General features: G+C 37.6%; 5 protein-coding genes across 5 annotated transcripts; 4 read left to right on the top strand and 1 right to left on the bottom strand.

The window, feature by feature from the left end:
- The first annotated feature begins 243 nt into the window (after positions 1 to 243).
- LOC145908367 (rRNA-processing protein UTP23 homolog) lies at positions 244 to 2,511 on the top strand. Its single transcript, XM_082995630.1, has 6 exons — positions 244 to 513; positions 580 to 705; positions 1,202 to 1,373; positions 1,619 to 1,744; positions 1,808 to 1,969; positions 2,240 to 2,511. Exons 1-5 carry the CDS (start codon positions 452 to 454, stop codon positions 1,964 to 1,966), a joined length of 645 nt encoding a protein of 214 aa, XP_082851756.1. The 5' UTR covers positions 244 to 451; the 3' UTR covers positions 1,967 to 1,969; positions 2,240 to 2,511.
- Positions 2,512 to 2,545: 34 nt separating this feature from the next.
- Positions 2,546 to 4,542, top strand: LOC145908366 (nurim-like). The gene is made up of 5 exons (XM_082995629.1): positions 2,546 to 2,681; positions 2,741 to 2,904; positions 3,289 to 3,462; positions 3,679 to 3,838; positions 4,072 to 4,542. The coding sequence occupies exons 1-5, from the start codon at positions 2,546 to 2,548 to the stop codon at positions 4,194 to 4,196; spliced, it is 759 nt and encodes a 252-aa protein (XP_082851755.1). The 3' UTR covers positions 4,197 to 4,542.
- A 333-nt stretch (positions 4,543 to 4,875) lies between these two features.
- LOC145907866 (heterogeneous nuclear ribonucleoprotein H-like) lies at positions 4,876 to 9,924 on the bottom strand. The gene is made up of 10 exons (XM_082994960.1): positions 9,612 to 9,924; positions 8,971 to 9,089; positions 8,284 to 8,442; positions 7,858 to 7,996; positions 7,288 to 7,478; positions 6,854 to 6,999; positions 6,411 to 6,569; positions 5,677 to 5,812; positions 5,143 to 5,241; positions 4,876 to 5,089 (listed from the first exon to the last, which is right to left on the bottom strand). The coding sequence occupies exons 1-10, from the start codon at positions 9,749 to 9,751 to the stop codon at positions 5,061 to 5,063; spliced, it is 1,317 nt and encodes a 438-aa protein (XP_082851086.1). The 5' UTR covers positions 9,752 to 9,924; the 3' UTR covers positions 4,876 to 5,060.
- A 967-nt stretch (positions 9,925 to 10,891) lies between these two features.
- Positions 10,892 to 12,310, top strand: LOC145909490 (choline/ethanolamine transporter flvcr2a-like). The gene has a single exon (XM_082996881.1). It carries the CDS (start codon positions 10,892 to 10,894, stop codon positions 12,308 to 12,310), a length of 1,419 nt encoding a protein of 472 aa, XP_082853007.1.
- A 2,605-nt stretch (positions 12,311 to 14,915) lies between these two features.
- Positions 14,916 to 23,026, top strand: LOC145908699 (5-hydroxytryptamine receptor 1A-like). Its single transcript, XM_082996023.1, has 8 exons — positions 14,916 to 15,195; positions 17,625 to 17,822; positions 19,866 to 20,034; positions 20,386 to 20,517; positions 20,685 to 20,860; positions 21,370 to 21,435; positions 21,827 to 22,247; positions 22,532 to 23,026. The coding sequence occupies exons 1-8, from the start codon at positions 15,005 to 15,007 to the stop codon at positions 22,781 to 22,783; spliced, it is 1,605 nt and encodes a 534-aa protein (XP_082852149.1). The 5' UTR covers positions 14,916 to 15,004; the 3' UTR covers positions 22,784 to 23,026.
- The last annotated feature ends 1,276 nt before the right edge of the window (positions 23,027 to 24,302 follow it).

The following is a 24,302-nucleotide window of genomic DNA, read 5'->3' as shown; positions in this document are numbered from 1 at the left end:
CAAGGGTTCGGAAAGTCCAACAAAAAAAAACTTTTTCAGTTTGAAATTTAGGTCCTTATATGAAATATTACAGGCTGTACATACAATTCTTTCACAGTCCATAGCAATCAAATTATAATTATTAAATGGCGAAAGAGGGTTTTGTATTTTTTTTGGTTTATTGCGGGGCGGCCCCTCAGGGTATATTTTTCAGAGTTTGAAAAGATGATTGACAGGTCCTGCTGCTGTGTCGCACATGTTCACAACTTCACATGTATGTCATTTCTGAGCAACTCTATTTTGGCTAGACCTGTTTTGCCTCTATTGCATCCAATTGTTTTAGTTTGCACGAAATAGCGGAAACGGTTTGTTTGCGTCAGAAGTGGGGCACTGGTGCTACTAATTCTTTCTTCTTCTGTTCGCAAGTGACTAACATAAAACGTAAAAAGGCGGATTTGTGTCAAAAACAAGGATGAAGATCAAACGGCAAAAGCAAGCCAAGCACATTTTGTCCATGTTCAAGAACACATTCAAGTAAGTACCATGATTGATATGAAACACCCAGTTAAATGTAATTTAATAAAATTTATTGATTATTAGAATCCACGAGCCTTACCAAGTCTTAATTGATGGAACATTCGCTCAAGCTGCTCATAAAAATAAAGTATTCATTCATGATCAACTGTCCAAGTACCTGGGTTCCCCAGTGCAATGCTTCACTACCAAGTATGTTAGGCTATACCAAAACTATGATATTTTTGTGTTTACATATGTACTTGTGACAGTGATACCAAAGGGTCACATTTTGTTGAATTGACATAAAACATGTCAAAGTGCACAAAAGTACTTCATGATGTAATAACTGCTTTAAGTGCCGCAAGGCAGTTAGCCTGCAAACCAATTAAAATATTTTTCTAGAACTATACACAAGTTTTTTATATTTAATCCATAGTTTTTATCACAATAGTAATGGTGTTTAAAATTTGGTTCAAATAGTATATACGTTTTTTGTTCTAAGTGTTACCAGTTTGAAAAAAATGTTGCTAAAATTTACTGATAATCTGTGCAAAAACAATTCGTTTGTGCATTACCATCTAAAAAATGGTCTAAAAGTCTGCACATTGTCCGTGCAATTTACTTTCGCTGAATAAAAGTCCTATATACAAATTACAATATTTCTAATCCGGAATGTTACCAACGTATTACCCTGGTTTGCTTCAAGGTGTGTATTAGCTGAACTAGACTTGCTTGGTTCACAAATGCATGGTGCCAAAGCAATTGCTCAAAGCTTCCCGAAAAAATATTGCACGCATAAAACACCAATGCCAGCTTATGAGTGCTTGAAGTCCATGATTGGAGAAAGCAATGAATCAAAATACTTCATTGCAACACAGGTTTGAACTTGTTGTAATAGTTGTAAATAAATACAAATAACGCGGGAGAATTTAGTATATCTACTATGCAATGGACTTTTATGCCAATATATGATCGCTAAGATTGCCAATTAGAGGACAAGATCATGCATTTTCTTAGTGTTGTTTGATTACGGTGGAGATAAGAATGAAAATGCAAAGTTTTGCTCCAGTACACCTTGGCCACAATATGTTTTGTCTGGTTAAGTCATTTCTTTATCATTTAGGATTCCAATTTAACAAAGTATGCCAGATCTGTACCCGGCATGCCAATACTGTACATTTACCAAATGAGCATTCTTCTGGACAAACCCTCTAAGGCTACAAATAATTTTATGAGAGGCCTTAACCAAGTAAGTAATAATTACTTGATATAAACATAGTTTTTATGGCCTAATATTTATTATTGATAAAAGGGAAAACTAAAAATGTCCAAAGATCAACTGGCAGTGCTGTCAGCTATGAAAGAGGAGGCAAAAATTGTTGTGCAGCAAAAAACCAAAAGGGTTGGAAAACGAAAAAGGTCAAAGGGTCCAAATCCGTTGTCTTGTAAAAAGAAAAAGAAACTTAAATAATTGGTATGATTTTGTAGGAAGATAAACATGCCTATGTAAATTTTTAATATACGTGGAGAATTAACTCAAAAAGCTCTTCTGGTATAAGATTTTTTCCCAAAATGATAAAGAGCATAACATGGTTAGATATTGAACTGCAGGAAGATTATGCCAGCAAAAATTTTTGAGTTGATTTATTTATGCATGGCAGCATCAGCATTAAAATGCAGCATAAAAAAAAAATTAACAAGCGCAACAAAATCTTGTATTTATTGTTATTGTTTTTGTTATCAGTTGTGATGATGTGATTTGCTTGATGCAACACATGTAACAAGATGTAAAAGATGAAGACCTTACGATAAAGAGGGTGTTTTCTGTGGGGAGATTGGACTTTTTCATGATCACTTTTTTTCTGTTTTACTGTACTTTTGTGGAAATTTGTTTGTTGATTCGATGCATCCATAATACAATTGCCCAAGTGTGTTTATATGGAAAAAATGTTGTGTAAATTGAGGCCACTGTGCAACATAAAAAAATTGATCTAGAGTTTTTTCCTTGTATTTCAGGTATTGTGGACATAGGTTTAAAATGACATAAAAAATGTATCTGAAAACTTTTGGATTCCTTGTTGTCAATGCATGTTCATACTGTTATCTGATCAACTCAGTTTTTAATCTGATTCTTTTTCTCTCTATAAATAACAATGGATACCTGAATGGAAATCAAATAGACAAATGTATGTTGATAAAACCTGTGCGGATATTGACCCACAAAACACAATTTTCTTATGTTTAGATGATTCAAAACTTGCCCTTATGTGGAACATCTTCTATGTTTTTATATTTATGTTTTCGCATACAATTTTATCCAAGGAAGGGATAAAAAAGTTGGTTGCAAACTTAAATCTTGGTCCACTGTACCGAACCCTCTACATTTGTGTTACCAGCGCAACACTGCAGGTAAGTTGAGTTAATACCTCTAAAATTTTACTGAGAGAACATCCAGCTTCAATCAATTCTCCAATTTATATGAATATATAAATGGTTACTGGTAGGCTATGTAATTTCCAATCGTTTGAGTTGCAAACAGATCAGTGCAGCTTGGTGTGACTATTGTAGATGATCTTGCATATTATTTATTTGCTCCGCTTTGCTTACATGTTTCATTTGCCTGTGCTTCCTATTTGCTGACCAAATTCAAAAGTAATTAAACTAATTTCCATTGAACTAAACAAAAACTGGTCATGGTATTAAAAACAATTAAAATGTGTGAACCATTGTACATGATCCAGTATAACATGAATAGCAACAATAAAACCAACATGGGTATATACTTGTATGAAGGAAATCATAAACAATTGGACTGTGATCACTCCAACCCAACTACCCCTAGTTTGGGACAAGAAAGAACATGATATGTTTGTTGGCACTTGCCAAGTTATCCACCTGGTCGGATGGCTTATGACCATTCTGGGCATATTTGTTCTTGACTTTTCTGAGTTGATCGGTTGCAAGCAAGTAAGTTATCAAACATTTTGTGCTTAAAAAAAATTAGTACATTAGAATTGTCATGTATATTGTTCATCATAATGCTGGTAGACATTTCGAACTCATACAGTGTTCATCATCAGTACTTAAATGTTCCATTTCTGTAACAGCAATAACCCACAAAAATTTGAAAAGGATGGATAGGGGTTATCTAAGGAATATGAAATGACCCTGTTTTTGTATCAGATATGGAATATACAGTCTTGTCCCACAAATCCCATGCCTGACAAGTCCGAGTGTGCAAAGCATTTTTTCAGCAATATGAGACACCCAGTGATCTCAGGCTTTTTGTTGGTTCTTTGGGTGGTGCCTTGTATGACAATTGACCGTTTTCTTTTGGCGTCAAGTAAGTTAATATTTGCCTAAAAAGTGCCAGCACTTGGGTTTGCTGTTTGATCTGTTCTTTTAACCAAGTTTACACATTAAGTTGTTTTGTGGTTAAAATTTTATGAAACAATTCATTGCATTGACGATGATTTAATAATTTCATAATGATACTTATTGGCGAGGTCACATGTAGATGGCCTTGCACTATCATTATATGCCTATAAACCTAGACACAACCTTTTGCGTTTGCAGCATTTACATTGTACTTGCTTCACTCATCAAGACTTACTATGGAAGATTATGATTACCTGAAGAAAATGCATGAACGTAAGCAGTATTCACTTCAGCAGATGGGCAACAAAGGGGCAAATTTTTGAAGTTTTGTGAGCAATCACCAATTTTGTCTCATAAGAGTGCTGCAACATTTTACCTTCTGTTATGTAATTTTAAGCAATTGATTCAAAGTGTAATCGAATTTTGTTAAACTTTCTTTGTTTTAATCGTGATGCAATTGCTAATTGTTACCTGGATTGTCAACTGTTGTCTTATATATCTGTTTTCCGTTAACTCAAACTTACCGGTTGGTTTTCATTTAACTTGTTTATACCCATAACTGAATATGTGCTTCTTGTATTACATATCTTTTTAGCTGTCTATTATTTCATCGCCCAGTTTGTTCTGCAGTAGTGTTCATTCAATCATATCATGGTACAATACATAATGCTCTTTTATTGTGTGGGTTTGGTTTATGCAATATGTGAAGAAGCTGGGTCACTTCTCAACAAGTTTGAAGATCCATTTATATGCTTTAAACACTAGGGCTTATCAAATCGAATTCTATCATTGAACCTTACTAACAAATATTTCAATGTGATCCCTGTATTTGCAGCCTGAAAACCAACAAGTGTGCAGAATTGCCCCTTCTTGAGCTTCGTAACCCCCTAAAATTTTGTTTGCAACCACAAATGAGAGAGTAATGAACAATTTGTGAATCCCTGATTTCAGTTTTCTTTTGTTAGCAACAGGCTATGAATGTTATGAGAAGACTCCTTTATCAACAGCCCAATGGCTGTATTTTATTTACATGTTCATTACAAACATGAACAGTGACACAAAAACATCCCAGTCATGCAGAAATACAAGTTCACGCTCTTGAAGATATAAAACTTGAGATTTTTTTGTGAGCGCACAAACGGAAATTGTGAATTTTGTGTTTTTGGAAATATCACAGTTCCTACAACTCAAAATCTATATCCACCACCACCGCCTCCTGCAAAATGTCAGGTGAGACATAGCAACTAAGTATATATTCAGGAAACTTACGTCTTCCACGGCCGCGACCACCACCTCTATGTCCCCCACCCATATATGATTGTTGTCGACTTTCACCACCACGATAAAACAATTCAATGTAGCGATGTTCTGAAAAGCATATAGGACTGGTTGAAAAAGAAGAAATTATTTGGGCTTTAGTATTCATAAGGTATTTAATTAATTTTGTGCCATACTATACCAAACTTTAAACTTACTATCTAATGAAAAAGATTAGGTTTGAAAGATTTTGTTTGAACTATATTTTATTGCTGAAAATTTGGTTGGCAAAGATTATCACTAATTTTGGCAGGATATTTCATTAATTCATTTACTGTACAGGCAATTAATAATCAATAGTAATGATGAATTACTGACAACAAAACATATTTGCTAGACCACAATATATGCTTGTTTATTTTGGTATTGTTTTTAACTAACAATCAGATGAGTCAAATTAGGTCTCTGAATCAGGAAGACAAAGAAATTCTATGGGCAAGTGTCACTTCCCCAAGGTAATTATTAAAGTTAGTGGTTTTTGCTTACGCATGGACTCATTGTTCTTCTGTAAGGCAGCCTTAGCATCGAGATAGGAAGCAAATTCAACATTGGCTTCTCCACTCATTCGACCGTCAGGTCCACGCTCACGATGAATCCTCACTGGAACAACCGGCGAAAAAAACTAGGAAATAAAAGGTTTTGTTGTAAATTCACATAAAAATCCTTTGGTAACTTTACCAATTGAAACATGAACTTTTTTGTGAAAAAAAGATTAAAAGGCAACAAATAAATTTTTGATACTGTATCAGTGAAAAAAAGGAGTGCCAAACTGGGAATGCCTTGGTTGGAAAACATGTGTAAAACATTACACTCATGTTTAGCAAGTATTCATAACGGTCTTATATCGTGTCCCTTGCACCCAATCATTATTTAACGAGTAATTTTTTTTTTTTAAATCTATGACCAGATAATTTGGCATATATCCTCATTCGAGTTCTGCACACCTTGGTTAAAGGTTTATGAATTACTGAAATCTAAGATCTTAAAAGAAAGCAAGGATGTTTTAACAATATTGCACTGTTGCTAGCTTGCCAAAACTGACAGATTATTCAACAGAGCAAAAGAAAAATTAGTACAGCAATAAGTTTAATTAGGAGCACATTTCTATTTCCACCTAAAAGTCCCAAAAACACAAAGTATAACCTGTGGACACCCCATGGAAAAAGCAGATATTGAAATGATTTTTTGTAACACTTAAGTTTAAGGGTACAATTTCTTACATTATTAATGTCATAATCAGTCGCTCTGAATGGAAGACCCCTCATATGTACAACATACTCCGAGCCCATTCCATCGTCTTCATCTTCATAATACTCATCCTCGTAATTGTCATCAGCGTAACTATGGTGTGAATATTCTGCACGTCTGCCTCCGCGTGGCTGAAAAATTAAACAGTATTAGTGAATACATGGTATCCATGTGGCAAGACTTTTGTTAATTGTAATATTCCTTTACTATCATGTTATTTTAAATGTTTCCCAAAAAAATCTGCAAGGTGAAAAATCACCTTCTAATTACCAAATGTACACCACATACAGTTTTAATGTACACTACATACGACAAAACTTACTAAAAACCAAAAAAACAAAAGAAATGCAGGACAAAACCACATATATTTACATATAAGTCAATACATGTCACGCTGCAAAAATCATAAGTCCACCTTGTATTCATTTCTTCCTCCTCTTCCACTTCCGTATCTTCCTCCACCATAACCACCACCTCCTCCTCCTCCTCCTCCACCACCACCATGTCCCTCCCATCCGTATCCATCATCATAATCATTGCCATAATCATCGTCATATCCTCCTGAAAACAGGAAATTCAAGAGAAACCAGTCTGAGTTTATTGTGCTTGCATTTGTATGTGGGTACTGTTTTTCATTGTAGACGTGTAGAAAGAGTTCATTAAAAAGTCAGTCAAAAACAAACTGCATTAAAAAGTTTAATGAACAAGGCTAAAAATGATCACAAATTCTATACATTCTATACCTGGCAAATGTGCAAGAAAACAGGAACTATTTGTTGCAAACTATGTAGGTTTTTAATAGTTTCTCGAAAACACCACCATAAACAAAAAAACAGTTATGCAACAAACCTCTTCCATATCCACTGTCGCCCATCATTCGTCCACCTCCACCACCATATCCTGACGATCTACCTCTGATACGGTTTCCACGCATCGGCCGATCATATGGACCTGGTCTTCCACGCCCTACACGACCACCACCTTGCCCGTATGAAAACTCATCCAACTCTTTTCTGGTACTTTTGAATATTTCAATATACCTATAACAGTATTTATCACAGTAAGTATTTGCCATAAACCAAGGTAATCGTACTATATATGGGGCACAAAAAAGTGATTTACACCTTAGTATTCCTATACCTCTAGCGTACAAATTTTTAACTGTTAAACAGGACCAAAAATATTGGAACAGGTGTTTTGGACTCCCGAGCATTATGACCCCAGTCACACTGTGTTTGGTGTTTTTTGTGGTTTCCATTAAACCAACAACTATGGCCAGTTTGTTTGTCACCCAACACGAAATGAACACAAAGACGAAACTACATAAAAAAGCCACAATTGTATATACCAACCACGAAGCTTTCTACCCTTTGAAATAGCAGCCAGCGACCCTGGTTGATGCCCTATCCACCCACCAACCTGTGCCCAATCCTTTCTTTGTGCTTTGCCAGAGCGTTGTCAGCACCCATCTGAGAAGTAAACTCAACGTAGGCCTCCCCAGTACACCTCCCTTGCCCATCCAATGGTAAATTGATCCCATTATGAATAATATCCAACCCTTTGGTGAATTGAACAGTTACCATTAAGGTTAAGTTACAAATTGTCTACATCCCGGCCAATAGGTTAAGTTGTACCAACCCACCAGCCCTGCCTGCAACCCAAACCTGCTAAACAAATACACATGCCCTGGTCGTTAGACATTTTATGAAATAACTATATTCCTATATTTTGCAAGGTTTTAGCCATTAGAGTAGCTAATATTTCCATGTTTCGAAAGTGTAACTACCTCATGCTCATACCGTATCAAAGCCAAGAGTATTTAACTGATTAAAATCGAAAAATTACCGGAGAAAAAGGACATGATCTCATCCTTAGTACATTGATATGGAAGACCACGAAGACGGATAATGTGATCACCAGTGCTAGTCCTTTGTGGCTTGGTTGCATGACCTTCTCCAGTTTTGTTTAGAACATATTCCATCTCTTTGACACTTGACACGAACACTGCAATAAGCACATTGTAATAATCACACACACATTGATGCCGCCCACAAATAATGTAAAATAAACACTACACAAGTGCAAAAAATGCTAAATATTGCAAAAACATCTTCGTCAGACAAAATGTTAAATGTTAACAACTGGCTTTTAATTAAGTTTTGATGTTTCACTTTTTTAATGTGTTATTTTTATGATCTTAGATGTATGTACATTGTAATGTATTCAAATATGTGCCAGCCAGGTAGGCGAAGTAAGTAACAACGTTTAAGTTACAAAACAGACATAAAGTATATATATAAGCAATGCTACTGGGAACACTTTAAACAGACATACGACTCAGGATTATTCATAGTAGTTTGTGCTACTGGGACCAGAAGATGTTTCAATAAATTTTCATGCTTTATCCTCATGCACGTCATTTTTTCCAATCTTGATTCTATATTATGTCACAGGTCAAAATAAACTTAATTCCAGTCCCACACTAACCGAAACCCTTTGTTACTGTGTTAGTTGATTTCTTAGGTCGGGTACCTTCAATATATCTTTTTCCCATGTAAGTGTGATCCTTTCTTAAAGCACTGTTTAGATGGGCACTTGACTGCAGCTCAACATACACTTCTCCACTTGGTCCACCATCTTTTGTAAATGTTCTTTGGATATAAAACACCATATATATGGATGGATGAAATCCCTATAAATTCGACCCAATAATTTTGGGAATATAGTTGCAAAATTTAAATTTTAAGGTGTGGGCCAGTTCGGAAAGTTTCTTATTTGCACAGATCTTTTTGCAATTGTTAAAGCGGACAATGCAATGTTTTTCGTATGTTAATGTATTCGCTAATTTATATTCTGCGGATTATTGGTAAATTTTTACAAAAGTGATAAAACCTCCAAGCACGACATTTTTCTCAATCTGAGGTGTGGATATTATCGAATTGATTTTTAACATAAAAGTTCATTAAAACTTTAGTGGAAAAGAACTTTACAGAAAAAAAATCAACACATATTCACGACAATAGTCCTAAAGAAAGTTAACAAAGTTAGCTTCTTATACTATAGGCTACAAAATTTTTGAAAAAGAAAACTTATATGGATGACGGCATCATAAAAAAATTAGGTCAATGACAGACAAATGATACAAAACAAAACCCAGCCAGGATAATGCTCACCTTCTAATACCGAGCTCGCCGTCTATTACCGGACAATCAAGAAATTCCACAATTTCTTTATCACTTGCCGACCAAGGCAAACCTCGAAGTCTTACGACACAACGGTCTACATCATCCTCAGAAAATCTCTGCTGAGACATTTCCCGTTGGTGTTTGTCGTTGGTTATATCGTCAACTGAGGAGAGCTTCAATTCGTTTCACCCCAATATATCAACTCAATGTGCACCTAATATGTTAAATTTGTTATCAACAAACGTGTAACCAATAGAAGAGAACGATCAAGTGTACAAAATAAAAGAACCGCTTTTGCACTTTGTCAATGCGCTTATTTAAACACGCAATAACGATTCCCAAAGAGGTACGAATTTGTAAATTTGTTCAAACCATATGGTTCAAACAAACAAGACAAAATTTGTGTTACGATGACCAAAACATTTATTTCTTTCCCAAGTATAAATTTATTTTTCACATATTGAATAACACGTATTCATCCAATTGTTTAAAAATGATTGTCGTGCAGTCGTAATAGTTTACGAATGATTGTCGTCTAACACGTAGTATGGAATGCAGAAACCCTGCTTAAACTTGAAGTTCGGCTTAAGGAGTTATCTCTTCATTGTACCCTAAGTATCAGACAGTTGTAGAACGCCAATGCATGTGGCTATGGGCAAGGGGATAAGTTCTGTGCAGCGAGTTTCCGTTTTCGTTTTGATTGATTTTACTAGACTATAAAGGCGCGATCCAGTGGCTAAAGGTCACCTTTAAATAGGCGCCTAATGACTTTGTCTCATATTAATTCCCTGCACGCTTATTGCTGATGTGTCAGTTTTAATTTTTGTTTATGGGTGATTAATAGGCATTTCCCTATTCCGGAAAAACTAGTAGGATGTGTAACTAATGGTTACTAGTTTAAACTGTTATGACTAGCGCCAAATTGTCAGCAATGGACCGTCAACGCTGTACGAAAACGTGATTCTTGAACGCAATGTTGTGCAATACAACATCCAGTTGAAGTATATACAGCATGCAGTCAGTTATAGCAAAAATTTGGATGGAATGTTTGGTGTATAGCTTTGGTGGCACAACGGTGTTTCCATTGAAAAAAATATTTCGATGATGTTTAAAAAAGATTTATTTTGTAAAATTTTGCAAATTAGTCGATTTATTTTAAAACGGTGCAAGCTTAAGCATGGATAGATCAAGAAAAAAACTTTGAGAGTTCGGGAAACGTACTTTTGTGATTATTTTGCTGCAAGTTCACCAACTAAACGTAAACAACTATGGAACGTATAAGACTCTACAGGAGAAGATGGGCTTTTCTGGCAATGCTTACCTTTTTGCAAATACTTTCTGGGGCAACTTTTTCGATGTTTGGACAGATTAGTGCCTTTTTCGTGGAGTATTTTAAAGTTTCTTACGCCCAAGTTGATTGGATGACAATAGCAATCAATGTTGCACCGTTATTTACCACCATTCCTCTCTCATGGCTGGCGTTTAAACGGATTCTAGGATTCCGTATGATTGGTATCAGTTGTGCAGCCACTTACGTCATGGCATTTTCGTGCTTTGCGATTTCTATGGCCAGGAGGTCGTTCTTTGCCATTAGTGTCTTCGGGCAAGCCATCTCAGGTGTCTCTGGGCAGTTAATCTTAACTACCCCATCAACTTTTGCTGCTTTGTGGTTTTGTGAAAACGAGGTTGGCACGGCCATTGCGGTCAACGGGGTCGGGATGAACATAGGTAACATATTCGGGGTGTTGGTGTCCGTGTACGCGATCAACCCCCAACCAGTAAATGCAACATTGGCTGAACATGAACAATGGCTGAAAATCAACACATCGCCTTTGATTGGATTATACGTGGCTTGTGCTGGTGGTACAGCGGTCGTTGGATTACTGTTTTTTATTTTTCTAACCGATGTGCCTCCCATGCCGCCCACAATTGCCCAGTGGAACAAACAGCACCAAGAACGCAATTCTATCGGCGAATTAAACTGGAGCTCGTTCTTAGCACAAACCAAGGACCTTCTGACAAACCGCAGCTTTGTAATTGCTACTTTGATTTTCGGTATTGTATTCCAAACGCCAATTGTGGAATATACGTTGATGGCACAAATCTTTAAAATGATTTCTGTAGCGGAACACTTGGATTTAAACGCCTCCACTGACGGTGCTTGGACTATTTTCTGCATTGCTGGCGCTAATGCGATCGCAACGATCATAGCGGGAAAACTAGTAGATAAATACAAAAGATACGACCGCCTTGCGATTGCCGGCACCTTCCTGGTCTTCCTATCAACTGTTGTAATCCTCCTTGGATTGGTTACAACTGCATATCAACTTCTATTCATTGGAAACGTGCTCATGGGTCTATTTCAACCTGTTACGTTGATCACCTTATATGACGTCTTCACTCAGCAGACTTACCCAATAGATGAAACAGTTGTAACCATATGGCTGTCTGGTATCGTAAAGCCAATGGGTGTTTTATTCGGAGAAGTTGGGCAAGTTTTGTTACATAAATTTGGCCCCCTCGGCGTTCTTTCTTTTCAGTGTGCCAACATGCTTTTCGGACTTATTCTGTGCTTTTTGTTATCCCCTGTATACCAGAGACTGAACGTGGCTAACCAAACCACCAGCACACAGGATCATGACTGTTCAGATGAATCAGAAAGACTTTTAGCATTTAAATCGCAGTAAAATTATGATTACGCTTTACTACATATCGATATATACGTGCGAGCTTTTTGGTACGTTTCCAATCATACGTCATTTCTTTTCATATTGTGATGTTTCTCAAAATATGTCATTCATTTAATTATTCACGTATTGTTTCCATGCGCATGAATAGGGTTGTTTATATGCAAAGAATTGCCACCAATCAAGTCCGTGCCTGTTTGACGTAAAGCCTTTCCAAAGGACGTGCTTTCAAGTTAAAACACACCCCAGGGGACAAATTAAAACCACATAACGAGTTGGTTGTCCATTTGTCACGACCACTCCGTCGTCGAGCTCAATGATTGCAGACACGGTTCATTACTTTGTTGCGGCATCATTCAGCAATGCGCAAAGGTGAAGCGGTGCAGCCAGTATGCGAAGTTTGTACTGTAACGCTTGTTACTTTAGTGTCTGTACAATTTAAACAAACGACGCAATTTGCGCACAGTTGATAGACGAGCTAATTGATTGATTTTTTTAATATGTCAGTTAAATGAATTCTGTCAAAAACAGAGATACAAAAAATTGCGTTTAAGCCAATTGCCGAATTTTACTCATTCATTTCATTGGTGATTTTTTTTAACTACAGATACGATTACCAGGTTTTCCGTGCTTATGTCTAAGATTAATTCTTATTTTATCTAGTATAGCAGTATCTAATTTCTGCACCTGAGACGGGTGATATAATGACAAGGCGTAGTAATAGACGTTATTAGATTCCCAGTGTCGGTCAAAATCAAAAATTATCAATGCGCACCTCCAAAAGTACATCATTCAACATCGGGCAAAGTTGTTGATATAATTGCATCAACATTTTTCGTGTTTTTTGATCCAGGGCCATGCTAACCTGGTTATACCCATATCTGGAATGATTATCAGGTACAAAACCAAAATGCCGAATTCGCAAAATCTTATCTAATTCCCACCTAATTAATTGTCCGTTTGTTTTTAAACCTTTCCAGCTCTTCCCGCAATAATCCCACAACCACAATTGCTATTGTGTTCGTTTTGCGTATTGCTAGAACAGTATGTAGAAAATCTGCTGTGGGAATTTTTACCGCATTGTAAGCAAACATACCTGATACATATCACACATTCAGTCGCATTATGTTTGCTTCGTATTATCCTCATTCTTACCACACAGAATGAGAAACGTCAATGTAAGAAATGAATGCGTAAATGCCTAACACAGTGGTTCTTAACCAATGGAAAATTTGCCACCAGCGGGAAATTGTAGGGTTGTAGATGGGTAATTAGTCATAACCGAAATATACGAAAGCAGTTGGAAATGAAATGTTATGTTCTGTATTCACAGTGTGTCGTACACTTATTGGTATTTGGTCACGCAATGCGGCAAAAATGCAACAGTTAAATCGTTGTTAAAAAATTTATATTCCGTTTAAACTCTTAAGTAGGAAATGAGAAAAAAAGGTTGGGAACCGCTGGTCTAACAACTAAAGTAGCTATATTGCAGTTTCTGCTTCTTTACGCATTATCAATACTTCAGTAGCTTTTTTGCTATATTGCAAAACCACTCAAAAATTATACTTGAATTGATGAATTTGAAAACTGGAACCACTTTTAATTGCAGTAAGATTGACATGCAACCAACATTGAACATAAAGTAGAAGCCGAAAACAAAGCAATACAATAACTGGAAACAATACTAGTGGTAGTAAATGGATGAAAATAATAAACATACCTTAAAATTGCATTACCTAATTCGCAGTAAAAAATTTTTGTCAGTTTATGGATGCATGAGTTTTTAATACATGTAAACACATTTGCTACTTGACTATTATACAATAAGCAGGTATGAGTGTATGCGTATAATATGTTTATCTTATATTGAAACAAAATAATTCTTGCTGCCAGGCATAGTAATTACTAGGAATTGTTCTTAAAGATATGTTTTTGTTGCGTTTTTGGTGTTTTATGCACTTGGTGCATTGTCGTTGTGACATAACCATGAGGAAGTCTCGCCGATGGTGAACGAAACGTTGGTTACAATAAACAACTTAAGTGTCAGAAGAACAATTCTTATTAATCAGAAAGGTTCAATTTATGTGGAAACGTCAGTTTAACCGAACCAGTCATAGCCGTTTACTCAAGGAAAACACGAATCGTTCCGAGCCTCAAACAAATATAGGTAGATTTTTACGAGAGAAAAACTACGTCTCAGACACCAAGAGCGCAAGACCAGCACGGCATCGAAGCATACCGCCCCTGTCGGATGTACTGTACATATTTCCGCTGTGACCTGTCACATCAATGATAAGCCCGTTGTATCAGGCGCATAGTAGTCATGTTCGCAGGATGAGCAAAAATTAGTTGTACCTTTAGACGGTAGAAAATATTTTTTTCTAGTTACTAGGTTGTTTAGGTTGGCTATGTGGGTCTAAGTTTAGGAATTATCACTGCGCCTTTCTCAATGGCAAATGTCATTTACAGGCGCCGCTTTAATACTATGAAAGACCACAACGAGTTGACAGATGACAGAATACAGTTTGTGTTCAAGCTCACTGTTATTTAACCCTATTAGAGACAGTTTTTTGATCAAGTAATATTATTGTTATTCAGTATCCGCGATATAACGTAAACTGTTGTAAATTGTGGTGAGTAAAACTATCATGTAGTGGAAAGAAACTTGGGCGGCAACAGTAACGAAGGCAAGCAATGGATTACACAACCGCAGCAAGACCGGGAGAGATTACCCACGTTGACGGGAGTTGGGCCCTTGCATCACGGCTGATCGTTGGGATTGTGTTTGGGGCTATTATTCTAGCGGGTTTGTTCGGCAATTCTCTGGTGATAGCAGCCATCGCAAGACAGAGGAAATTCCATACGCGTGGCAATTACCTAATAGGGTAAGGTTATTTACTAAACCGCACTGTCCGTTTTGAAGATTTTCGTAAAACATTACCAACATGGACAGTGTGGTGTTAGAAGATGCTTGATGTCAAAAACATCCTCAAAAGTAGTTTAACACTAGCGATGTTTGTCACACTGTATTACATACGAAGGTAATCACAAATTCCCCATGAATGAGCTACAGGCAATTACATTATATGATGTTTGTCATACATACGTTTACTACATTTTCAATTTCAGTCAACAAAGCCTATACATAGTCGTATAGAAATGTAAATACAAGGAATACAAAGTGAAGAGCTTGCAAAAACACGACCACTTCAGCGAGTAATAAAAAACGTGCGACTTGAGCCCAAGCGTAAACATATTAGCTACGGTCCAAAATGCTTGTATGGACTCTGAAATAGGCCTGTCGCTCACAGGCTTTCCAAAGTAAGCACTACGCTAGGATGTCGTGCGCCCGCATTCCGTTTTCGTGCTTTACATAAATTGTACGCAATCTGACAGTAGTTGTTCCTTTTGAAATGCGGCCGACTTATGGATCTTTTATTGACGTCTTTCGCACAAACGAGTCAAAAATAGTCTAAATTATTCATGCGAAAACGGGACATTTGTTCATAGAATTTCTGCGCTGACTAACTCCAGGCTCCGACCTCATGGGGACCATTGTGACGTAACAATTGTAAAGTTTTGAAGCTCCAATTGTAGGTCACAGCCCGTTGGTCTTCGTTGTGCTGTATGTTCATCTGCAGAAACGAACCATATCACCGGTTTCGTTCCAAAAAAATCTTCAAATTGAGTGTGAGCGTAATGACAAATGTATAAATATATGCAATGATGATGCTCTACTTCAGTGATTCCCAACCTTTTTTGTGCTTGCGTACCACTTGGAGGTAAAACGATTTCGACGCGTACCACCTAGTTAAGTGTTACAAAGTAACATAGGGGATGAAGTAACAAACACTCACTTACGATTTCCTTAATTCGCAAATTACGAAAAGGTGCTCGCGTACCACCTGAATGCCGTCGCGTACCAAAAGTGGTACGCGTACCGCAGGTTGGGAAGCACTGCTCTACTTGGAGGATGCAAAATGGTATCTGGATTGTATGAAATATGGCATCTTAAAGCAAGCACTACCTCCTGGAATTCCAATTAAAGTAATGTGGTGACGTAGACAGCTTTAAACAGTCGTAAAATGAAGCCGTAAATAAATTCACCCGGGTAAACATTAATAAGCTTATCGTCACAGCAGCTGTACATGCCTATAACACATGGGTGGGTGTGAAAAATTATCCCATTGACTTTTTGACCCACAATTTAACGCAAGTCCGACGTTTGTGAGCGTTAAACATTCATGCCATAGTTCTTCCCAAACTTTTCTCATGTCGCACCGTGCCGTGCCTTGCTGTAATTACCTCGTTGTGCATTATTTGGGATAAATAATGCACAACGGGGTAATTACATTATTTTGGGATCAGAAACCTATTGTTTTTACATTGGTTGTGCATGCATAAACTGAAAGGTCAGAAATACGTAAATTGTGCTTCGCGGCGAAATTGCTAACGGTCATGCACGCTTTATATTTGTTTTAACAGATTACATCCACGTTTAACAATTCTCCCACTTTCTGCGTATATTGTGCTGAATTTGTCCCATACACTGACAACCTGTTGTTTTGTCTGTATATTTGCGCAAGGGGCCGTTCTATCGAATACACATCGCAATTTATGATATCAAATTCGAGTTATATTTGCACAAGTCAAGAGGCCGTGAAGCTCCGGCTGTATACCCTATCGGTTTACACCAAACAAACGCACGTTGATCACTTGACGGCCGTGGCGCCAGTTTTGTCCCGTACATAATACAATTTGTTATGTGGAATGCACTCTTTTCCGCTTTTAGCCTCAACAAAAAAGAAAATTCCACAAAGAATAATTTTTGCCGTTCTTTTATGCTCGGTTGCTCAAATGAATGTTTGGAAAACACACTGTTATTTGTTGGTTAAATATTCGTTGTTTAAAACAGCAATGTCGCGACCATGTGCAAAGGGCTGAAATTTCTTAGTTAGAAAGTATACCGTCATGATTTATAGGCAAATGTTCCCGTTTTTAATAACACCAACATATTTTTTACCTGTGTAGTTTGACAAGCGTGTTGTTTTGCCGACAAAGACGCATAAAAAAGCATAAAACTCCATCAATCGTTGTTTTCGAAAATTCAGCCTTTTTAAAGTATATGTTTCTTCAACAGAACATGGTTCTTTTACACTTACAGTATATTGTTCTGTCATTTAAATAATACGCGCAAATAAAAACGGTACAAATCGCACTTTCATATTATCTCAATTCCGTAATTAGTAGCTCGTATTCTACATTTAATACCCCAAAAATTATCATCACCTCAAAAACTTACGTCAATGTGCAGATCTTTAGCTGGAGCCGACCTACTCGTCTGCCTGTTGGTGGCGCCTTACTCGGCATTGATGACGTTGTACGAATTCGGCCCCCAGTTCGGGCGCACCTGGTGGTTGCCATCCAATATCACGTGTCAAATATTCCTCTTTTTCGACGTGGCTTGTTGCACAGCTTCCATATTGCATCTCTGCGCCATCGCTTATGACAGGTAACCAAGATATTCTTGATAATACATCATATTATTAGACGTGCCGTGTCAGTCTTTATATGTATACGAGCTAAATTCTCTTTGTTAGGCACTCTTTTGTGAAAGACTGACTTTTTTATTACAAAAAGCATACTAGCTTTCGCGAGTTCCTCTCGCTTCCTCAGGTGTAAATAAACACAATGCAATACAAAAAAACAACAAGCGCAAGGCAGTCGAAGAAAGCATCTCGACAACTCGCGAAAGCTAGTGTACTTTTTGTAATACAAAAGTCAGTCTTTTACAAAAGAGTGCCCAACAAAGAGAATTTAGCTTGATAATTACATGTACTCATATGTGCAAAAAGAGCCATATATATATTCATTGAGAGTTGGAAACAGGGCCGGCAGCACTATTGCATACCAAGCAGTAGTTTGGCCGCTCCACGGTGGTTCGTCTCTAGGTTTTGGTCCTTATTTTTGGTATCCAACGGATCGACATTGACCGAAAGGTACCACAAAGTGGAAATCTGTGTGTCTGTTAGTGTAAAAGCTAGCGCAGTGCCAGAGTAAACAGCTGCACTGATGAGACCTTACAGGTCGAAACAGTGTGTACACCTGTCTGCAGCTCACATGCACACACGCTTAAGTCAGGGTTGGAAAAGGCTGTGTAATGATGCACCAGTGCGTCGTTTTATTGTTGTTGATACGTCGTAAGCTTATCTGAAGGCTTTTATATTTATTTATATTTATATACCAATGATATTTCCAACTGCGTTACCTGTTAGCTGTTTTACTAATAAAAACAAATTACGCAAGCGAGGTTGTCTAAAAAAAAAACGCTCAGCACTATAAGTATCGCTGGAATCACGTGTGCAAGTGCACCATCAGCCATGAAAGAATCATTGGTTTAAGTTCTGCCGAACAGTTGTATCTTATTCGGACCGAAAACCTCCTCACATAAAGTGGAAAACAGTAGATAAAAAAAGCGATAAAAGGTTTGGGCTTGGCTTAACCGAATACGTGTGGCCATTATTTGACCGGAACCAAATATATATTGACATGGATTTTCATATTGGTCAAAGAAAATTATTCCATTGTTTGTATTGGCGCAGTATGGCGACAAAATTGCATTATATTATGGTTATTCCAGGTCTAAATTCCCTAGTGTTTGTTTAAATGTAATTGCATTTTCGTAGACAGATACTAACGGCAATGCACGCATCCAAGCGCCGATCCATAAATTTGGTATGAGTGCATTTCATTTAGGATTCGCTGTGAATCTTGCATTCGGTGTCTGTATTCAAAACTAAATGCAAAAAATATGGGGTGAAATGTACGAATGTAAGTGTTCGACGAACATCGAAAATTCGATAGAAAAAGGAGAAGCTTGCCATTTTAGACGGTCAGTAATATCAGGAACATTCAATAAAGCATTTCGTTGTTAACAGACTAGAAGCTTTTGCTGAGATAGTGCATTTTTTGGGCAATATGGCATCGGTTAGGATGGGTTCTGCGTGTATATTTGACCAAAGAGGCTTAACAACCGTGAACGCTCTTTGCACACCTTGCTTAATCGTCGCCACGTTACACAATTGAACATACCGCAACGTTATTCAATAAAACCAAACCGGATCACTGGCTCAGCAACCGCTAAACGTGTGAGCTCGAATGGGGCGGTTTCGATCTAGGTTCAAATACCATCTGTCGCATGCATCTTCTCATTTTCAGCGCCAAGCGTCAAATTACAGATGACCTTTGGTAAAAGCGATAAGGGATAAGCCTGGTCGAACAACTTAAAATGATTGACAACGAGATGAATGTGTTTTGCAGGAAAACGCATGTCAAATTGTCAAATGACTATAGCCTGGTGGTAATTTTCTTGATGGGAGAAAAGCCATCATGGTTTGTGTCATATGCTGTTCCATATTCTCCAGCAAATAACATAAGAAGCAATTTTTTCTCTAGTAGTTGGTAAAGATAAAGCAATAGAATCCCTTTGACAGCGAAGCTGCACAAAATTTAGGTTGTTTTCATCTTCTACAATGTACCTTGTGTGTATTTGAAGGTATGCAGTTATCACGAAGTTGCGTTTTCAAGCAAAAACAACGTTTACAAAGGTGCTGCCCTACATTGTCATCATATGGTCGGCTGCTGCACTTCTGTCTGTTGTTCCACACTTCGTAGTGCCCGACAACATTTATGACGTCAGCGAGAGCAGTCAAGCGAATGATCACGTGAGTTTGTGTCACGTCTGTAACCGTCATGTTGTCTTTTCGAGCACACAATTTTGTTGTTTTGCGGTTGAAACGCGAATTTAACAAATTGATCGAATCTCTACCGTATCAGCACTATTATATAAATTTCTGATAAGACTAGAAGTAATTAAAGAAAATCTCCATGCCCAAACAATATAGGAATCAGAACCATTATGTTATTGTTATCAAAGATGTTTATGCATATATTATTGCCTCCACCAGCTTCCCTTTATGGCCTATCTTCAGTGTTTGGGACATATTAGCTGTAGGTCATTTAATATCACTTACCCAACGATAAGTATGAACATACGTGTGTGGCCATGTTTGCAGTTGTCATCAACCACATCAGTCACTCCTGGCAACGGCTCAACCTATCAGATAATCGCTACCACCCAAGATGTAACAAACTCAGCTGAACCAGCTTCCAACGAACGACTGCTATGCGTCGTGTATACAAACAAGGTATGGGTGTGGATTAGGAAGAAATGTGTGGTTGTCTGGAATTAAAACTTGTCAATGGTTTTTATGTTCGAAGAAAGCTGCGTAAAGGTTGTTGCTTCATTTTATGTGTTATGTAGTTTTTTAAAGTACAGATGTGTTGTCATATTAGCACAGATTTTCTCCTGCAGATCTACAGAATTGTAGCTACCACTGTAGCATTCTACGCACCACTGTCCATCATTGTTTTCATCTATTGGCGGGTTTTTCGTATTGCTTGGCGACGTGCTCACAAATCCCCCCTGGAGAAGGGCGTCCTTTCTATGGCACAACACTTGAGAGAATCTGTGAGCCAGCTGTCCACAAGGTATGTGATGAAATGACTTTTGTAATTGTCTTGCTGAGTACTTCTTCGCATAGTCTTGTTGGTGTAAGCCAATGGTTCCCAAGTTTCATTAAGCGGTGACGAAATCATCCATAACAAAAGTAATGAACCCTTCTATGCATACCATCCTTACATTTGGCAACTTCTGGTGTGGGCAGAATAATGCAAAAGGCCATGTGCGAGCTACTGTGCAAATGTCAAGAATTCAACTCGATCAAAATACACCAAACTTGTTTTCCAAGTCCATAATCTATTTCTCAATTCCTTTAAACCCGCAGCTGATCCATACTCAACTTAATCGCTTCCACCTGTCGACTTACATTTGAACGCGCCTTTGTTGCTTCCGTTGCGTTCTTTGAAATCCAACGATTGTGACGTCACAGTCGACGAATGTCTACTTTTGTGTCATGGCGCTCATGCCAAGCAATCTTTGTCTTACACGTGGTTTACCTCGGAAAGTATTATTAAATGTCACGTTGTTTTGCCAACAGCGAAAACCACCCTGGACCCATGGAAAGCAACAAAAACAACAATAATTACAGCACAGCTAGAGTCAGGTGTGTTTTTCTGAAAACCCGTCTGGCAACACTTTTTTGTGATTTGATTTCGTTTACCCGTCTCCTAACGTTTTCGTGAATTTAGGCAACAAACCAAGGTTTTTCTGTACCACCAGCATAGTTAAGTTGTATATGTCACTGCATCTAGTGGACAAAAATGCATTTTGTTGTTGAATGGACTTTAAACAAGCAGAAAACCTTATTTTATAGTCTCATATGTTAATGCCAAACCAATCGTGGCTGGTGATATAACTTTAACGTGTGCCACTACATTTTGGTTTAAAATTGTAGTATTTTTTCACCAAAACATCCTGTAGTTCATCACCCGTCTCTAGAATTATACAAAAACCTAATTTTTTCTGTAGTTCATCACCCGTCTAAACCGTTTCAGGCCATCGATACTCCACGTAGCTGGACGAAAACTTACGGCTTTCCTGGCCCTTATTAGGAATAAGGAACGCAACAGAGATGACGTCACAGAAGGAAATACACCAACACCACCTTTGCACAGAATTCCTGATGTTCAATGCTCGTTCTGCAGCAGTCACAGTAATGAATATCCCGTCGTCAACCAATCGCCTGCAATTCCTCAGTGCCAGACAAAGCAGGGTAATGCATTCAAACAAGGCGACAGAATGGAGGAAAATAAAGTGCTGATAACACAGAGCACAATGCGCAGATCGCGCACGAATAGCATTCAGTGCACAAGAAAGCGACTGACCATCGGTTACCCTGGGACAAGTTTCAGAAGCGCAAGCTTGTCATCTATGCAGAGAACTAAAGCTCGTTTAAGGCTACGGCGCGAAAGAAAGGTAATAAATCAAATAAAGCTGACATTTTATATAACTGTCTGTAGTTAACAATCCTTATGCCGAAACAAAATATGTTGAACACCCCTTACGTTAACTATGCAAAACTTACCCTATAAATTAAGTTAAAAAAAATAAATTAAAAATATATATTTATATATATATATATAGGCTATTATATTAAACATATTGAATTCCATTGTATGCCAGTATAAAAATGCATCAATGCACGAGAGCCCTTTGTTGTCATAACAAAAAACTGTAAATTATAATAACTATTCTTACAGATCATCAAGACCATCGGAATGGTAATTGGTGCCTTCGTGGCCTGCTGGCTCCCCTTCTTTCTGAAAGAACTTATATTTCCATTTTGCGACGAATGCTTCTTGCCTCCACCCGCTGAGGTTTTTATAAACTGGCTTGGTTATGCCAACTCGGCGCTAAACCCGTTTATTTACGCTTATTCCAACGACGATTTCAACAAAGCTTTTAAACTCTTATTGCGCGATTTCCGTTTTTGGATAACGTGCGTCACGTGACGAAACGGACCAATCAACGTCGTAGATGTTTGCTGAATAACCTTGTTTGAAGCTGAGCGGAAAACTCAATGCATGTGCTACAGAGAAGTGTATAAGAAACAAAAGGTTATATTATACTATTACCCTATGTGGAGTATATTAATGTGTTGTGAAAAGGTAATATGTTGTAAACGTCAAAACGCAAACAATTTGTTTTATTTTGTGTCCACTGCATCCGTATGGCGTTTTCAATGCTAAGCTATTCCGCTAAGTGGCGCCCGAGCGTAACCTTGTTGCATTTTCTTTGTTCCCACATATACATGGCTCTCGATCGAAATGCATTGATTATTGGTATATCAGAAAGACACATGTTTCTCGGCAAGCATACATTCAGACTAAACCAAGGCAACATAGTTCAAACCAAAAGTCTCAGTTTGCTGTGTTTCATTTAAATATTATTGACACCCACATTTGTCTTCCGAAAGTTATCAGGGAACCAGAATTAAATGCCTACTACTTAACTTTGTATCCCAGTTATTTTGATATTAATTGCTGTGAGACCGCATTCCAGGCAAGGGCCAGAAAAAATTTGTTCATTACATCTTAAACTCCCTCTCTCAAACCGAACAACTCCGCTTGTTTCAACCCACGAAAAAGCGGCGCATGTAGTCAAGTGCAAACATAGTAAGAAAAGTTGGATTTTGTTCTGTTTCTGCACCTGTTTTGTTCAAAATATGACAAATTTAAAACAATTGTAGTGAATCTGGTTTATGTTGGGCAAGAAACGCGACGTAGCAATTTCCCCACAAAAAATCTTATATATCTTAAGATATATCTGTAGCGATTGCTAATCCCACAGATACACGCCACACACTTGATGAAAACTACACTACACCAGGCTTTCGATCTAACAAACAATTAAAAATGAGATCAAAACATTTTATTTTTCTTGATGAACTACGACATAAATGAAGAAGAAAAGCAAACAGCACGGACACGGATAAAATGGTCATCGAATATCTTATTTCAAAAATAAAACACATGACAATGTATAGCAAAGCCGAGAAACATTACAATATAACAAAGATTCTCCAGGAAAAGCAAAAATTAGGAAGAAGTTGTTTAATTGTAAACCGATCTTGTAGCAGATGTGCGTGACATCCAAAAAATATTTCAATATCGTTATCGTATAGGCCAGGGCCGACAACTTGAGGCCCGCGGGGCCGCATCCGGACCGTCCTGCAAAACCATCCGGTAGGCAACCTCTGAACAAACAGCACTAACTATGTGACTCAAAGAGTGCCACTATTAAGACGATAATCTAAACAAAATGCCCGTATAATTCGCAACATTTACCAACAATAATCAACAGTAAAGAGAATGTTATTGTCCGTGGAAAAATACTACGGCCCAAAGATGCATTGTAACGTTTGGTTTGAACCGCGGCTAGGATGGGTTGCCGAACCCTAACACTGACATCCGTCTTGTACACATGTTATGTAACTTGGAACGACTACATCTCTAGTTCTACCAACGTAAC

This window comes from Ascidia mentula, chromosome 7, assembly GCF_947561715.1.
Source record: "Ascidia mentula chromosome 7, kaAscMent1.1, whole genome shotgun sequence".
NCBI lineage: Eukaryota > Metazoa > Chordata > Ascidiacea > Phlebobranchia > Ascidiidae > Ascidia > Ascidia mentula.
This window is presented reverse-complemented; position numbering and strand designations above follow the sequence as displayed.

Coding starts and splice junctions, on each gene's coding strand:
- LOC145908367 (XM_082995630.1), top strand. CDS start 452: ATGAAGATCAAACGGCAAAAGCAAGCCAAGCACATTTTGTCCATGTTC. Junction 706..1,201: donor GTGCAATGCTTCACTACCAA/GTATGTTAGGCT, acceptor GTTTGCTTCAAG/GTGTGTATTAGCTGAACTAG. Junction 1,374..1,618: donor AATACTTCATTGCAACACAG/GTTTGAACTTGT, acceptor TTTATCATTTAG/GATTCCAATTTAACAAAGTA.
- LOC145908366 (XM_082995629.1), top strand. CDS start 2,546: ATGTATCTGAAAACTTTTGGATTCCTTGTTGTCAATGCATGTTCATAC. Junction 2,682..2,740: donor TGGAAATCAAATAGACAAAT/GTATGTTGATAA, acceptor TCTTATGTTTAG/ATGATTCAAAACTTGCCCTT. Junction 3,839..4,071: donor CCGTTTTCTTTTGGCGTCAA/GTAAGTTAATAT, acceptor TTGCGTTTGCAG/CATTTACATTGTACTTGCTT.
- LOC145907866 (XM_082994960.1), bottom strand. CDS start 9,751: ATGTCTCAGCAGAGATTTTCTGAGGATGATGTAGACCGTTGTGTCGTA. Junction 7,479..7,857: donor AAAGAAAGGATTGGGCACAG/GTTGGTGGGTGG, acceptor ATACTGTTATAG/GTATATTGAAATATTCAAAA. Junction 7,000..7,287: donor CGACAGTGGATATGGAAGAG/GTTTGTTGCATA, acceptor TCCTGTTTTCAG/GAGGATATGACGATGATTAT.
- LOC145909490 (XM_082996881.1), top strand. CDS start 10,892: ATGGAACGTATAAGACTCTACAGGAGAAGATGGGCTTTTCTGGCAATG.
- LOC145908699 (XM_082996023.1), top strand. CDS start 15,005: ATGGATTACACAACCGCAGCAAGACCGGGAGAGATTACCCACGTTGAC. Junction 20,861..21,369: donor GTGAGCCAGCTGTCCACAAG/GTATGTGATGAA, acceptor TTTTGCCAACAG/CGAAAACCACCCTGGACCCA. Junction 21,436..21,826: donor TACAGCACAGCTAGAGTCAG/GTGTGTTTTTCT, acceptor AAACCGTTTCAG/GCCATCGATACTCCACGTAG.